The 16,805-nt window shown below is 38.1% G+C and overlaps 1 protein-coding gene across 1 annotated transcript; it reads left to right on the plus strand.

The window, feature by feature from the left end:
• Positions 1-3,997: 3,997 nt before the first annotated feature.
• RRH (retinal pigment epithelium-derived rhodopsin homolog) lies at positions 3,998-16,779 on the plus strand. Its single transcript, XM_005148624.3, has 7 exons — positions 3,998-5,633; positions 9,721-9,911; positions 11,454-11,553; positions 12,248-12,401; positions 12,762-12,930; positions 14,981-15,159; positions 16,064-16,779. The coding sequence occupies exons 1-7, from the start codon at positions 5,528-5,530 to the stop codon at positions 16,167-16,169; spliced, it is 1,005 nt and encodes a 334-aa protein (XP_005148681.2). The 5' UTR covers positions 3,998-5,527; the 3' UTR covers positions 16,170-16,779.
• The last annotated feature ends 26 nt before the right edge of the window (positions 16,780-16,805 follow it).

Here is a 16,805-nt window from a genome sequence, read left to right on the forward strand (position 1 = left end):
ATAGCCCCATCCATGGTGATTTTGGGTAAGCATTGCTTAAAAAAGGCATGAAAAGGTCTGCACGAGTCTGGTTTCTAACTGGATGCATTATGAGAACTGAAAAGCTGGTAACTGTCTTTTACTGATGGAAGAGAAGAAAGTTCTTTTCTGCTCTTTTCACTTTGGAAATTAAATAAGAATAGGAAAGTAGAATCGCCCTGGATTTTGTACACAGCCAGGAGTCCATTCATACTCTCATACCAAGCACTTCTAAAAAGGGATCTGTAGAATAATCTACATGTAGATATTTTCAAAATCTTGTGGAAAGTAGTAGATTTCAGAATTGATTGTACTGTTACGCTTTTTAATGAATGCAGTAACAGGCCGACAAGTTATGTTAGCCATCTGCTTAATAAAGACAACCAGGTAATTTGTCAGAACCAGGATTGGCCAGTTATTGGTCATTTTAACAAATGTGACTGTTAGTTTGAATAGTCTCTGGAACAAAACTTGATGTGAAGTAGCAAAGCAAATGTTCAAGAATTCAATGAAGTTTGAACAGGTGCTGCATGGGGTAATAGATAAAAATGTTACCAGCCTGAAAAAACCCTGAAACACAGATTTCTGCTAGATCTGTTTTTGTGAGGTGAAACTGAAGTCTACTGTTCAACCACAGTACAATCAGGAATTGAGGGATAGTGATTACATTTCTGGTATTGCTACAGACTTAACTTCAACCAGGTCTGTTTAAATCAAGACCTCTGGAAATGTTTAGACATTTGTTGCTGGGTAACTAGTAAGGCCTAAGTGACCTGGGCTCTGACTTAAGGTGTTGTAGACGAAATCCTGTTGCATCTCTGGCATACCAACTTGCAGTTGAACAATTCCAACCTGCAGTGAAGCTGGAATTGTCACTACTTTTGTGATACTTGCATCTTCTGCTGTGCTGAGGATGCTCTGCACTGATGCTTCAGTAGCTAGCTGCAGGTAGCTGAACCTGAGTTAGATCTTCCCTTACTCTTCTGGCTGTGTAAGACTAACATAGCACAGTGCTCAGTCCTACACCCAAATTCATGTTCTGCTTTGCTATTCTCACAGCATGCTTTAGGGACATCCTTTTTCCTAGGATATCAGAAGACTACTGTCATCACTTTTAAATTGCTGATTGGTAATTAATTGGTAATTAAGACAGCTGACTTTTCAATTGCATGAAGGACCATCTTTCAGCCTAGGACAAGAAGTGTATGCTTCAAATCTCACAGCAGATGGAGCAGTGAGTCAGCCTAAACTGTTGCAAGGCCAAAGCAAAGACTTCTACATCTCTCTGCAGAGGTGTTAAAGAGCAATATCAATTTCTAATCCGGAGGGAGGATCAGACTTGCTTATAGGGAACTGGTTTGCAGCCCCACCTGAGAAATGCATGAGGAGCATTGTGGCATGCCATGTGCATACAGTGTTGGATGGGATTAACACAAGTATCCAGAAGAAGTTTATAATCTTAGATCTTTGCGGAGGTTGTAGGACATCCAGGTGGTAATGGAAAAAGTGTCTATAGTGATTGGGTGTGAAATGAGCTTCCCCATAATGGGGAAGGATCATGTTTGGTTGTGGCAAGGTCCAATCAGTTTCTGGTCCCTATTTTGCCTTGTTTTCTATGCGCCATGGCATGACCCTGTCCTCCTTATGCAAGTAGCTGCTAAATGTAACAGATGAAAATTCAGTACGTTAAAAAAATTAAGGTATGTTTTGTGTGCAGTGGTATGCTGCTATATTCAGTTCCTATCCAATTCTGTCACTGTGCTCCCAGTCCTAGTAAGTGAAGTGTTTGAGTGTTATATATGTGCTGACAGATACCCTAGGATTTTTCTGCAGAGAATGGGAATGGTGGGCTCACCAGTACCTTGACAGAAATAGGTATGTTGGCAGGAATAGGAGGTTTCAAGTAGCTGTAGTGTCTGGGGGAAAGAAGTCACAGTGCATTTTGTACTGAAGAGGATGGGGGAAGGTGGAGGTGGCGGTTTGGGCTTTCAATGAGTTTGGTGTTCCTTGTATTTACCCTCACTGACAGCTCTTGGAGCAAATGGCTGGGCCACCTAAAGAACTCCTTACCTCCCACTGCTCTGGGAGCATGAAGGGGGGGTTGCTGTCCTGCAATACTCTGAAGCTCAGGAAAAAGGCAAGCCTTAGAGCACCCCAGGACACAGCAATAGTGGTGTCACCTACCTGTCTTCTTGTGCACTTGTCAGTGTCTGTGTGTGCTCCCTGTTGGCAGAAGCAGAGTATTCAACAAACAAGTCCTGTTTTCAAAAGGCAGGTGTAAGTGAATGTGTTAGCCACTGCAGTATTTGACCCAGGCATAGGGTCTGACTCCCAGTTGATCTTGAAATGACAGCTGATTAATCACTAGGATCAGATTGCCTAAAGGTTTTTTGAAGACCTTGTGCCTTTTGTCCTTGCCAAACTAAAATTCTGGTTTTGTAACTTTTCTATCTAGGATCTAAATCCTTGTGAAGCAGAGGGAAATACGTGGAGGTGTATTGTAAATCTTAAGTTGCTGCCCATGGAGAAAGCTTTAGTGTCTCTGCATTCCTATTTGGAGGGATGTTTTTAATCCTTGTGTTTTCTGTAGTTGCTGAGGTAGGATGGTTCAATATAGTTCACAGAGTTGGTGTGTTACTTTGATGGAGAAATTTGATGAAGTTCAGAAAATAATTGGGATATTTTAATGTATGTCTGCAGCACTGGCTCTTGTGAACCAGAAGGGATTCTCTAGCATTGATGTGAAGTTATGGACGTTTGCCTGAAGCCATGCTGGATAGTCGCATACATACTGGTGTAAAGTTGTTTGCAGTTGTATTAAGCATTGTCTTGGCAAGAAACAATGTTGTTCTAGCAAAAAGCATAGCTCCTGCGTGAAGTATGACAAGTAAAAAGCCTTATGGAGTCACGTATTTTTCAGGGTGTTTTCTTTGATCGGCTGAGAATCTCTTTAGACCCAAATTTTTCTAATCAACAGTTTAAATCTAGTAAAAACCTCTGTGAGGGTGGAAAAAAATACTTGTTTTCCCCTGAATTTGAGCCATTTGCACCTGAAAACAAAACGGACGTTCTGCTTCATAGAGCCCTCTAGTGGTGATATGCTTAATAAACATGGGATGGTTTGGTTTGGGTTTTTAATGTGGTTATCAGTGAAAATAGGAAAGAGGGATTGGTTTGGTTTGGGATTTATTGTTCTTAATACAAACGGTAGGTTTCTCTGCTCTCATAACTTGTGGATTGAAATATACTTTATGCATAACTGAAAGCAACTTGCTAAACCCTGTAATAAGTTTTGCATTGCCCCATATCTATACAGATACTTAAATACTGAGGAATGACTTAAATAAAAATTGTGTTTCGTTGCTATTTGTCTGGGGCAAGTGGGAAGTAAAAGCATCATTTGAGGCTATAAAATGTCCCTCCGACACTAGTAATGCTGTCTGTTATTGCAGGATAAGAAGTGTCTGAGGTTTTGGATTCTATTTTCCTTTTCTTATACCAGTATTAAAAAGCAATGTGGTAAGCCATATTTTGTCTGTCTTAGAAGCTGTGGTTCCAACTTTGTGGGTGATTTATATACTGTAATATTTAACTCCTTGTTTTATTTTCTTGGCTTGTTACACGAAGTGCAGTGTCCTAGAAAAATCTTACTATTAGGTTAATGATAAGTAATGCCTGCCTTTAATTTTGACATTTTTCTTTTAATTCTTGTTGCTGTAAAATTAGCCAAATTTAAGAGACAAGGAGATGGAGACAGTGTGGCGGTACACAGGATAGACTGCACATCTTAGAAACTTGTGTTTTAATCAACAAGTATGTATAAAATCTGTAAGGTCTCATTAACTGCTACTTTAAGTCTGGAATTCTGTCTGAACAAAAATAGTAATGCTTTACATTAATGAGACATCCAGCATTGTAAGCTCTGAGATGCTTTTGAAAATCTTGCCAAAGTTTCAGGGGAGGAAAGCAAAAATATCAAATTATCACTATGCTTTTATCTTTCAAGGCACTAGGGAAGTGGCTTCATTGCCAAACAGATCATCTTTCCATTCAGAACCCTCCCACCCTGTTCCTGCCTAATCCTCTTCTGAAAGGAAAAGTACTGTACTAATGCAAGTACCCTGAGAACTGAGTGTAGATCTGTGGCATTAAAGGAAACACTTGTGGCTAGAATGGTGACACGTGATCAGCTGTACTCATGATGACTAAATGCCATGACAGCACAAGTTTTGTATCAAACTTTTCTTACTTTTAGGTTCAGATGGATGAAAGATGCAGGATGTTTGTTTTGGAAAGCTGAGGAGTGGGAGAGAATGCTCTATGAATTGTAATGGGTTAGAGAAGGGAGAGCTCTTCAAGTATACTTCCTTTCTGTGTGATGGCCATATTCTTCAATATGTCTGTGTCACTACATCCTTATTGCTGATCAGAAGACATGACCTAGTCTGGGAACTTGCTTGAGCTGCCTGTGAGCCATGTACCACTCAAGAACCACTGGTTGCTCATCCTTGTCACTTCTATACCCAGTATGAGTTCAAAACTGGAGACAAAAACTGTATGAAGGGGAACTGGTGGGAAACACCTTCTTCTATTACTGATACTGCAAATAAGCTGTTTGGGCAAGGGTTTATTGCAGCTAATATTTATGTAAGGTTTTGTAAAAGGTCTTTACATTGGTGTGCTGCTCATCATTGAAGAGAAGAAAACACAAGCTTCTGCTGCTCAAGGCTTTGGGAAATATATAATAATTTTCTGCCCAGTAACATGCTTTGGAAAATTTGCCCAAAGTAAGCTCATGTGTCTGTGTGTTCAGACGGGTAAGGCATATTCAACAACTGTTTTCTACACACCATGCCATTTTAGACATGTAGCAACTGAGTTTTCTCAAAAGTCATGCTTCACTTCAGGAAAATAATAGAGACTGTCTTGTGTCTGTGTCAGCTTGAGAGTTTAAATCAGGCTGAGAATCTTGAAGAAGAAGGTCCTTAAGGATTTAAAGGGATTAATTCAGAGTGAGTGTATCTGCTTTTAAAAAAAGTCAGCATTGTGTCTTTATGTTGTGCTGTAGTTTTATGTATGCTCTGTGATGATGGGAATTAATTCCAAGGCAGGCTGACAACCAACTGACCTGATTCCACTTTTGTTGAGGTTTCTGAAGCATTGCACAAGAGGTTTGAAGGAAAAAGTTTGGGAGCATGTGACAGTTAATCTCTTTAGCAGTAAGAATGAAGTTTAAGCATACTGTTGGAAACACACTCAGGTCTGTGCTGCTCTTTGTTTTAATTAACAATCTCCTGCATAGATGGGAGTGTAAACTTACTTGCACTTTAGTCCAATTAAATTGTGCTTGGAGGCTGTCAATGGTGGGGGGAACTCCCTCCTACCCCCCTTTTTTAATTGTTCAGTGAGTCTGTTGAATAGTGAAAGAATTTCCCTGGCGGGGTTTTGTAGTGTTTCGTCGTCTTGATGAATTATTGCAGAGGGTAGACGACAGTCTCTTTTGTTCAAAATGCATTGGAATGTTTCATCCAATTCCTCAGAAAGTGACAATGAAGCTCATTCAGCCTTGACACAGACTGAGCACAACATAGTTGCAGCTTACTTAATCACAGCAGGTATGGGTATCGGCAAATTGTTGCATAACTGTTTAAAATACAGCTGTAGTTCTGAATGTTCGTTTTGTATAGTAAACAGAAACGGTGTTTCATTTTGTATTGCACAAATGTCTGATGGCTTTTCTCCATAGTTTACTGATGTGTTAGCAGGCTGACTGAAGTGTGCAGAAACATCTAAGTTTTCTGTTCTATATTGAAGGCAGCATTGTGTGTTGAAAAATATATTTTGTTGATATGTAATTATAGAAGAGAGTAAGAATTAATTTCTGCCAGCTTGCAAAAGGGATAAAAATAGGACATAGCTGTCACATCTTGCATTTTTCTGTGATGTGCTTGAAGCTATCTTGAGATTTCTCCTGGGCCACATGTTTGTAGTAATATATGTGTAGTCTGAGCATGTGAGCGGGTGTCTGTTAGGGGGATGTAAGGGAAAGGGGTTGGAATGTGACTTAGAGGGAGGGAGCAGGTCATTAATCACAGAAGAGCAGACTCTGGTTGCAGCTGTATTTTTCACCAATGACACATAGAAAAAGCACACTGGAAGGCTTGACATCGTGTTTGTTCCCTGTGACTGCAATGGCCTTTGGCTAAACTAAAGTAATTATGTTTGATTCCACACCCCCCCCCCCCCAAGCTTTCTCATTGTTATAACCATAACTGCTTCAGTAATGTTTTTTTTTGAAACATTGAGAACTATAGCAATGAAATATCAATGTAACCCAAACCTGAAAACTTACTGTCTTTAAAAATAGGTCTTCTATATCTTTATTATGGAAAATCAGATCAGTTTATAAATACCTTTTTATTTATTTTTTTTCCACAGGCTGTACCATGTATTTTCTATGCTATTATTAGCTTTTAAAATACATTAAAATATGAATGGACTTTAGATTTATATGAAATAGTATTGTGGATGGTCTCGTTTTATTTAGCGTATCTATTTGAAGTGGTATCAAAGTGATGTTCTGGTAAAAGGGTATTTTTGGATGCAAAGGCAATCATTTATTTCAGCTTTTTAGAGAAATTGGTAGAACAGAATAAGCTACACAGAATAAGTAGACTTCTTATGAAGCTGTGGAGATGAATTATGGTCATGTACTGGAGGCTAGATACACTCTGCAATACTACCACAGTATTTGCAGCTAACTGTATCTATTATGTGCTGCAGATACATATGGTATTTGTTATATTTTAATTCAAATTGATTAGATTGTATGCAACACGGTGGTCTTTTCAGATAGCTATCTTTTCACATAGCTTGGTGTTAGGGATCAAAGCTATCACAGGTGATCAATGGGATTAGCCAGAATCAACCCAGCTCTTCTTCCTTAACCTTACAAGGAAATTAAATGTCTTTAAAAAGCAAACAAAAAGTTGGTTTACTTTTTGTTTGTTCGTTTGTTTTCATCTTATAATTGCAGGAGTCTAGCAACTCACCTGTAGTCTGGACTTAGCTTTCTTAAAGAGGAATGTTTTTGACAGTAAGATCTGTAACATCTTTGAAGGTATGATTAGTTGCATTGCAAATGCCTTACTACCATAGATCTCACCTCTGGAAAATTTAAGTTGTGTTAATAAACAGATGTCTAAGAATAAGAATGAAGCACAGGTGCAGTGTTCATCATTATGTTGCTTTTTAAAAGGTTTGAATTCTTCTGCAAATAGTTGTTTTCTGAGAATGGAGTAATTGTTGAGTATTGCACTCTACAGTGGTTAGCGTATTAATTCTAGTGATGACCACAGGGATACTCAGGCTGCAGGAAGCAATACTACTTCATGGACAACTTTCATCTTACAATGGTGCAAATGCTCTGGTATCATTTTAAAATGCTAACTGGAAAAGTAAATTGCATTATACACAGACCTAACCGTCAATGTTTTGGTGCTACTACATGTGCCTTGCTTAACTCTGTTAGGGCTTTTATTTACATTTATTCTGTCTTTGATTTTCATTGCTTCCCTGGGAAGGAGGAAAGTAAATTCTTCTGCTTTTGATTAGGTTATGAGGCTTTTATCTTCAACTTCATAAAACTACAAGGCTTATTTAAAGAAATGTAGGAGTAGTTGTCTAACCCTAAGATGTTTCACAGGCCAAGTGGCAGCATCCACATGTTGTATCTGAATCACATGAGTTTGTCCCGGTTGATGATTTCAGGTTACTGAAAGTCTTGGGCTTGATCTGCGCTCCCTACCCTCGAAGACTGGGCTCTGAGGCATAGGATTTAACTGTGTCTACTAGGATCTTTCCTTCACCCTGAGGATACAAGTTTATAGCCCTGTTGTGTTTCTGATTTCATTCTTGGTAGCTGTAATATCTGTTAAAGCATGCCTCATAGGGAGCCTGTGCTGTTTTGTGGCAGTTCTATTTTGTGAGATGACATGCTACCTGTCAACTTGAAAGCTGACAGAACTGGCACTGCAAGTGCTTTTACTGTGTGTTGGTTTCGGATCAGATCCCCAGTTCCCTGCTATTTTTGCATTTTAGGGCCTCGTTGCATCACCCTTCTGAAATGTGTGGCTATATGAATATGATAGCTGATGACATCTATGTGGCTATGCACCTCCAGCATCATCTGTAATGTAAAGGTGTACTAGGCAGGAGACTTGCACTTGAGAGCAGACATGCTTGGTGGTTTTAAAGAGAGAATGGAAAGAGAGACAACCAAGAATTAATTCAATTTTTGCTACATTTTATTTTTAAATTACTGAATCTGTTGTGAGAGTTTCTGTAATGTAGGAGATTGGTATCGGTTAATACAACATTGCAGTGAAACTCACTGTGTGAGTTTCAGGTATAATAAAAAGGGTACCTATTTATAGAAATGAAATAGAGAAATTCCATTTAAAGGATGAAGAATTGGTGTTGTCCTTATTGTCTGTTACCTAAAGAATCATCTTTGTTATATTTTTATGTGTGTTACAGAAGGCTTTCATTCTGCCCTTTTACATACCTGTCATGTCTTGCTGAATGTAGTGGTTCAGATGGTACTTCTGATGTGTACTTGACCCTAGAAATGCCTTAGTTCAATGCACAGGGGTGTGTGCTGTTGTTTATAAATCTATTTATTGTGTTCCTGTGGACTGCCAAGGATGGAGTCCACGGGACTTCCTGTGCTTTAAAAGAATTTTCATGCTTTGAAGGAATCTTCTTCAAAATTCAACTGTACGGCTGAAGTGCTTGAAACTGATTCTTGCCCTCAGGTTTTCTAACCTTGCTGACTTGGGGTTATTGTTTGAACTGCAGCATGTTTGTAGTATGCATATAAACTGATGTTAGGGATTTCTAACTCTGTGCTGCCCCATTGACAGTGACAGAGATGAAAGAACATTGTATAATCCTTACAAACTTTACTGCCCTTTCCACAGAGGCATGTCACAAAAGCTAAAGTGTGTGTGTCAGGTTTTTGGTGGAGCCAATAGAGAAGCAGAAATCCCATCAGTGAAGGTGATGGCCAGCAAACTGGAGCAGGATGGGCAGTGACTGTGAAAGAAGATGGGTCTGCTTTTGGAAGTCTATGTTCAGTATGACAGCCTCAAGCTCCTTACAGAATTATTATGCCTCCAATCTGTGATGATGAAAACTACAGTGTTTTGATTCATAGGTGAAACTTCTTATATAATAAATAAAAACAAACAAAAAAAATCCCACAAAACAAACCCCCTGAAAAATTTTAAGGGGCATTTCCATGGATAACATGTTGTGTGTGGTTAGACTTTTAACAAAATATTTCCACTTGTTCATTTAAGGTGCCCAGGCTATACAAATATTTGTAAGTTTAAGATTTGGTTCAGTGATACTGTAACAGCTATGTCAAACTAGGGGATCTCTGAGCAACTCACAAACTCCTGTTACTTACAAGTTATTTTTTAATGGCTGTGTTTGCTTGAATGTGTTGGAATTCTCCATTTTATTGACAAGAGCATAATTGGAAAAGCTTTTCTCTGCCTGTCAGGTGTCTATCCTCTTCACAAAATTGCACTTGACTGAAGTTATAATTTATTTAGGACATAGATATATTTTCTTCTGCATGTATATTACTGGCTGGTGAGTACCTTTGATAAAGTTTCCCTTTTTCTGTTTTTACAGGAGTGGTAAGCATTTTCAGTAATATTGTTGTTTTGGGCATCTTTGTTAAATACAAAGAGCTTCGGACAGCAACCAATGCAATTATTATCAACTTGGCTTTTACTGACATTGGTGTTAGTGGCATTGGTTACCCCATGTCTGCTGCCTCAGACCTGCATGGAAGCTGGAAATTTGGATATACTGGATGCCAGGTATTGCAATTAAGTCAGAGAGAAAGTTTTAAGCACTTACAAGCAAACTGAGAAATAAGCAGTAGCTTAACCCTCGTATTAGTTCTTTCAAGAGATAAGATGGAGATGCAGTTTGACTCTAGACCTAAAGCTGATGTTCTGTCATGTCAACAATGTCTGGATATAGGATTTTGCATGTGATTTTCAAAGTGTAACATTATATTTCTCAACTACAGATTTGAAAATAGCTTTAAGAAGACTTAGAAAACAAAATCCTCAAATGAAGAAGGTTATAGTAACACATGCACATTTGATGACTTATTTGATAATGAAAAGACTTTGGATGTGACTACAGTTTTGATTATGAGTTAGACAAATCTTAATGAGTTCTGCTTGGCAAATACATGTTCTTTTGGATTGCTCTATTAGGATATCTGAAATGAAGGCCTGCAAGGCTAAGGCTAAGATTTAGTTTAGTTTTAATAGCTGTCTATTTTTAAAAACAGCCTGACTGAAAAGATATACTTCCATAGCAGAGAGATGGTGCCGTTTGCTGGGAACTGTGATTTAAATCTCAAGGGTCCGTGAAAATAAGTAGCAATATAAAGGTGTATACTGAAAATGTGACTCAATAAAAATATTAGCAACAATACACATTTCAGACCTTTATATTATGGATATTTATAATAACCAGAGCTCACTTTCCTGACTTAGTTCAAGTTCAATATTCAGTTACTGTTTGACAGGAAGCCTCACTTAACATCTTTGTATCTAGGCTGTCTTGTAGCGGGTTGAAGTTGATGTGAAATCTCAGTACCAATGGTTTGGGAGTTCACTTGATGCACAACTCCCATCAATCTAAACCTGTGAACTGAGATGGTTGAATGTCATGTGGTTCTGTCATAACCACTGTTGGTATGTAATCTGGCACAGGGTGCTATGTTTCTTGGGTGCCAGTGCTAACACAGCCTTCCCAGTCTTCCTTCCTGGTCTCAATGCCCATGAGATGACTGGGCAGATGCATTTAGAGCATGTGGGGATTGCAGCATCTGTCACTCTGTGCAGCAGATCTGACACATGTAAAAATGAAGTCTGACAGGGAAAATCAGTGTACCACATCTGTGAAATAAGTGTAATTATGCAGCAGAGGAAAGAGTGACAATTCAGGACTTCACATTTGCTAAAGCAGTAACCTTTTTGATCAATCAAATGCTGTTCAGATTTCCTTCAACTTACACCAAAACCACTAATTGAACCCCTCCAACCTCCAGACTCTGAATCTCAAAATTTACTTACTGAAGTATGGTTTTTTTTTTGCTTTTTAGACTGTGTTTTTAGGATTTCTGATGCACACACAAGCAGGTTGCTTTCAAAGCATTTAATTTTAAATGAGCCATCTCCAAATTGCCTGCACTGGTTTAGTTCTGTCAGTACCTTGCTTATGAAAGAGAGCACAGTCTGAATGTAATATATTAGTGCCTTTGATTCAGTCCATGAATTTGTGCTTGTACATTTGACAGATTTCTCAGAAAAGGCTTTTTTGTTTGTGTGTTTTAATTTCAGATCTATGCTGCCTTAAATATCTTCTTTGGGATGGCGAGTATTGGTTTGCTCACTGTTGTTGCAGTTGATCGGTATCTGACAATCTGCAGGCCTGATATAGGTACTGTACTTACGGTAAAAACTTGTTCACTGTTGAACTTCTGTGAAATAAGAGTCTAACTCTTTTCTCATAAATGACTCCATAATTACAGTGCTAGGCATAATTTGAATTTAGGATATGATCCTACAGTACTTGGTTAAGTAAGTTATCTAGTTGGCATGAATAGTACTGCTGGAGACAGTGAATTTTTCACAATTAGGCTGTTATTCTGTTTATAAGTTGTATTTTCATGGTTGATTGCAGTCTTTGGAGGACAGTATCTATATACAGAAGCACATGAAAAGCCTCTAGCTGTGGGAGGTTTTGAAGCAGGTGTTTGCTTCTGCTGTTGTGTTAGCACTGACTTGGATGTTTTTCTCTCCTCTCTGTTACAGCCATATTGTCACAGTTAATTCATGCCCCTGCAATCATGCAAGTGTGTACTTGAATGCGCTGTTGCATAACAAGCTTTTTGACATGGGGTTAGGATCAGGTATTCCCTGTATGATGTGAGTTGGAGTGGATGATGGTATTTAGGTGGTGTTAAAGATTCAGCAGTATGAAATGGTATACTGAAGTATTTGGGAGTGCAGGCCTTTGAGAGGATCATTATTCATCTAGTATGTGCTTGCTGGATGCCACTTGTTGTTGCAGTTCAACACTGGAAAGAAGCAATAGATGACAGTGTTTTGTGACTATATGTGTTTGGCCACAGGGAGAAGAATGACTACCCGTAGCTATGCCACTCTAATCCTTGCTGCTTGGATAAATGCAGTCTTCTGGGCTTCCATGCCCACTGTAGGCTGGGCTAGCTATGCCCCGGATCCGACTGGAGCAACATGTACAGTAAATTGGAGGAAAAATGATGCGTAAGATTTCCCTTCACGCTTTCTTTTCTATCTGCTGTCTCCTTGAAGGCTAAGCTTATTTAATTCACCATCCTCTGAGCATAGCTTCTTTTGGAAGTATGAAGTGTAATTTATAATATTAATTTCAAAACTATGAAAATAATATAGAGCACGTCTAGAAAAAATACAGGAATTGAGCTACGCTTGAAAACTGCAAGATTTGTAGGTGCTAAGAAGAAAATGAAAGCTAAAGAAAGTTTTTTTAATTCTTTTAAAGCTTGTTTTAGTATTTCATAATCTAATCAAAATATCAAAATCTTTAGTAACTTTTACTGAATGGCTATTTGTAAGTTACTGTGTTTTGTTTTTCTGTTTTATCAGGTCCTTTGTTTCCTACACAATGAGTGTAATTGCTGTTAATTTTGTTGTACCCTTAACAGTCATGTTTTACTGTTACTACAATGTTTCCCGGGCAATGAAACAATATGCCAGGAGTAACTGCTTGGAGAGCATCAACATAGATTGGTCTGACCAAGTAGATGTGACAAAGGTATAGTAAATTAGGGCATGTTTTGTTTAAGCATGTTCTTTAACATTAAATCTTGGGGGCAAAGGAACATTGAAGCCTTTTAGGCATTTCTGTTTCCTACATTTCCCCTTTTCCTTTTGTACTAAATATAACTGAAATTCAGCCTAGGTGAAAACTCTTGGCTTGACTTAAAACACTATATTCTTTACTTTTGGCTTAATAATCTTTCCAGATGAATAGCTACTTTGAAGCCTGGGAACAATCTGAATTTTCCTTGCCTCTACCCTTCTGTCATTACACAGAAATATGCCTCAGAGGTGTCCATCCTAGGAGGACTTTTACTCTTTGTGTCTGTAGAGTCCTTAGGTTTTCTGCTAGGTACATAGGGGTGTCTGGTCTGAAATGGACTGGTCAACTCTGATTTGAACTCATGGCCTAGAAATAAAACTACGTTTCCAAGCTCCCAAAATGTGTGATTCTGATCCCTTGCTCTTTTCAGTCTGTTAAGCTTATCTCTTATGTAAACAGTAGCAAATGTGAGTTATGGCATAAAATGATATATCCTTCCTGGAAGGTTGACATTCTTTTAACGTATAAAAGTCCTTGAGAAAGGTTAAAGTTCACTAGCTCCTTTGATTTTGTGTAAAGATGTGATTTATAGCTGGACATAATAAGTGAGGGAGAACTGGGCAGACAAGTATGTACCTATGCTTTTGAATTACTTATCAATGCAAACTTAACATTCCTTGGAAAACTTTATCATTGCTAAATTGTGAAAAATAGCACTTTTACCTACAAATAATAATCTGAGCATTTTGCTCTTCTGAAAAACTTTCACAATGCTTAAAGCTGAGGATTCAGCTATAAATTTAGGCTCATATTTGTGAAGAAAATATATTTTTACTGTTTTGCAGTTGAAGATACCAAGTTCTATTTTGGAAAAAAATAAAAGGATTGAAGCTTTGGGGTTTCTTTTTTTTTTTGATCTGGACTTCTTGTGTTTTCAACAGCTAGCATCTTTAAGCTTCTTTACATTATAATTGATACATGTTACATTTGTATTTAAACAGTAACCTTCTGTGGAAAGAGTCACTGTTTGTTTATTGGTTGTGCTCTAGAAGAGCTCATACAAAGCAGCCATTTACTTCTTGTTTCTCATTTTGTCCATCACAAAAAGTCTGACTAAGGCTGTAGGTAAACAACACTAGGGAATCCTATACATACAAAGAGCCCTGCAGGTTTGTTTGTTTATTTAGTGATTCGTTTTGTCCTCTTGATTAGTTTGACATTTTCATTCTAGTTTCAATTACTGGTTCATGTCCCTGACAAAAACCAGAGAGGTCTGACCCAGCTGATTCCTCTCCTAACCTTCCACTACCATCATTTTTTTGCTGTTCATTTCTAGCTGGGGTGTGGAGTCTTCTGGGATATGAGCCCCACATGCCCACACTGTTCTCTCTGACAGGCAGGCAGAGAAGACATAACTGCTCAGATAACTGCTCAGTGTGATGCTTGAACATGGCTATCATACTTCATTAAATCAACCAGACACTTCTGGGTTCCATAAGTATATGGGCTGAGCCTTTGTATCCAAGAACATTTACTTTCTTTAATTTTACTGTACCACAGTTAACCCTTATTAAACAGTTTTATTTATTAACATCTTTATGAAATATTTGGTTTAGATTTTACTCCCTATTTGTATTTCTTATTTGTAATAGCATCCTAAAGTGACCTGTTATGGTGGTCTTAATTCATGTATGAAGTCTTCTCTGGCCACTGAAACTCCTGCTGGAGAGATTTAGCATTATAAATAGTGCTGACTGTGAGGGAAGATAGTACACAATGAAGTCACACCATGCCAAAATACATGACTGTGATGCGCTATTAAATCCCCAAAGTGAGATTTCATTATAACCTATCAAAATTTGTCAGGTGTGCTTGTTTGCATGTTGCTCTTTGGTTCTGCATAGCTCTATTTTCACACAGGTGCATGTGCCTTTGAGGTTAGGTTATAAGGTCTTTATCTTCAGCTAGTACTGGTTATGAGTCTGTTCCTCTTCTTTTACAGATGTCCGTTGTGATGATTGTAATGTTCTTGGTGGCATGGTCTCCATATTCTATAGTGTGTTTGTGGTCTTCCTTTGGAGACCCAAAGAAAATTTCTCCTGCAATGGCCATCATAGCTCCTTTATTTGCAAAATCTTCCACATTTTATAATCCCTGCATTTATGTCATTGCAAACAAAAAGTAAGTGCTTCTAATTTAATACCACTCTACTTGATGATTTTAGCTGATCATCTAACTGTAGCAGGATCATCTGAAAAATACGTCAAACTGATTAGCAAAGAGATCAAAGAGTAAGCCACTGATGATTTAACAAAGATGACCTTTTGGACAGGAAACCCTAAAAGAAATTGTTTTGATCATCATCAGAATATACCAAATTGATAAAGATTTTTGAAAACACATAAACACAGCTTTTGTAAGACAGTTTTGAAAGTCCCTTTGTGGCTTCTCAAAGGGACTTCTGATTTTGGGCTGTATCAGCAGTAAACTGGCTTAAATAACTGTGGCCAAAATGTGTGGCAGCTTTGTGACATGTGAATTCTGTAGATTTCTTTGCTTGATTTGGGCTGTGTCATATTTTGACTGATAAGGATGGGTTGACACTTACTGTTAAAGTAAATAAGCTAAGGCTATTCATCTGTTTTGAACAAGCATATCAAATGTTCTAACCAAGCCAGCACCTCTGACTGAGAACTAGGTTTTGCAAGGAAGCATCCTTCCTTTCTCTACTACCAATCTGGAAGCAGAGCCTGTGATTCTCTGTCTAGGTGAATTTACCTGATCTTGCTGAAAAATATCCATCTAATTTTTTTCACTGTTCTGTAAGTTCATCTTTGTCATGGCTATACCCTGTCCTGGGATAAGCAAACCTGCTGTGACACCTGTTGTCGAAGAAACTTAACTGACTTATTCATGTACATGGAAGTGAAAAAGACTCGGGTCCTCTCAAATTCCAAATACACCATTTTTTATTAAGTAAGCTTTACTGAACTGTTGTAATACTGAAGGTCAGCTTACCCAGTGCTTTTTGGTGTTTGGTTCTCCAGCTAATGATCTTTCTGCTTTCCCTTTCTTGCCTTTGCAGGTTTCGGAGGGCAATCTTGGCAATGATACGATGTCAGACAAGGCAAGAGATAACCATAAACAACGCTTTGCCCATGAGTGTATCACAAAGTGCTCTGACATCGTAGAACTCACGTCACTTGCATGCATAAGTTAAATGGAAAGGAGTGAAATCTCAGTTAAAGCTAATTAATCTTTCTAAAGATTAATCTTTTGGAATAATTATCTGCCCCAGACAGCTGTTTCTGTTAATCACAATATTCTGTTTAGATAGGTTAAGAAGGCAAAAAGACAAAACCCATCAAGACTTTATGGTTTTGAGAATGGGGTTTATTGGCCCAATATGTCTGTCCCAAACAAAAAGGGGTAGTGAAGTGATCACTGACTCTTACAGCGTGGACAAGGTGACACAAGGGCAAGGAGAGCCTGAAGCAGGAAGTGCTTCAGTTCAGTAATATTGATTTTGCAGCTATAATTCCTTTCATAAATTACTTTTCCTCATCTTCCCTTGAAAGTTTTCCAGACTTGACATATTCTGGATTCTCCCTGTGTGAATATATTTCTATAGTAGGTGTTCATGTTGGTATGCTTTGCAGAATTCTGTTTCTGTGAATATGTTATCAAAACATCTAGCCAAACCCAATAGAGTCTGTTACCAGCTTTTAGGATTTTTAAGGAGTTTTGGGATATTTTAAGGTATTTTTAAAGTTTTTGCTCACACAACCAAATGAATTTGTAGGAAAGACAGCTTTTGGTTTAGTAAT

The sequence above is a fragment of the Melopsittacus undulatus genome, chromosome 7 (genome assembly GCF_012275295.1).
Source record: "Melopsittacus undulatus isolate bMelUnd1 chromosome 7, bMelUnd1.mat.Z, whole genome shotgun sequence".
In the NCBI taxonomy this organism is placed as follows: Eukaryota; Metazoa; Chordata; class Aves; order Psittaciformes; family Psittaculidae; genus Melopsittacus; species Melopsittacus undulatus.

What these genes read in the sequence shown, in the direction of transcription:
- RRH (XM_005148624.3), top strand. Translation starts at nt 5,528, where the DNA reads ATGCATTGGAATGTTTCATCCAATTCCTCAGAAAGTGACAATGAAGCT. An exon ending in ACCAAGTAGATGTGACAAAG is followed by an intron (nt 12,931 to 14,980) that starts GTATAGTAAATT and finishes CTTCTTTTACAG; the next exon opens with ATGTCCGTTGTGATGATTGT. An exon ending in TATGTCATTGCAAACAAAAA is followed by an intron (nt 15,160 to 16,063) that starts GTAAGTGCTTCT and finishes TTGCCTTTGCAG; the next exon opens with GTTTCGGAGGGCAATCTTGG.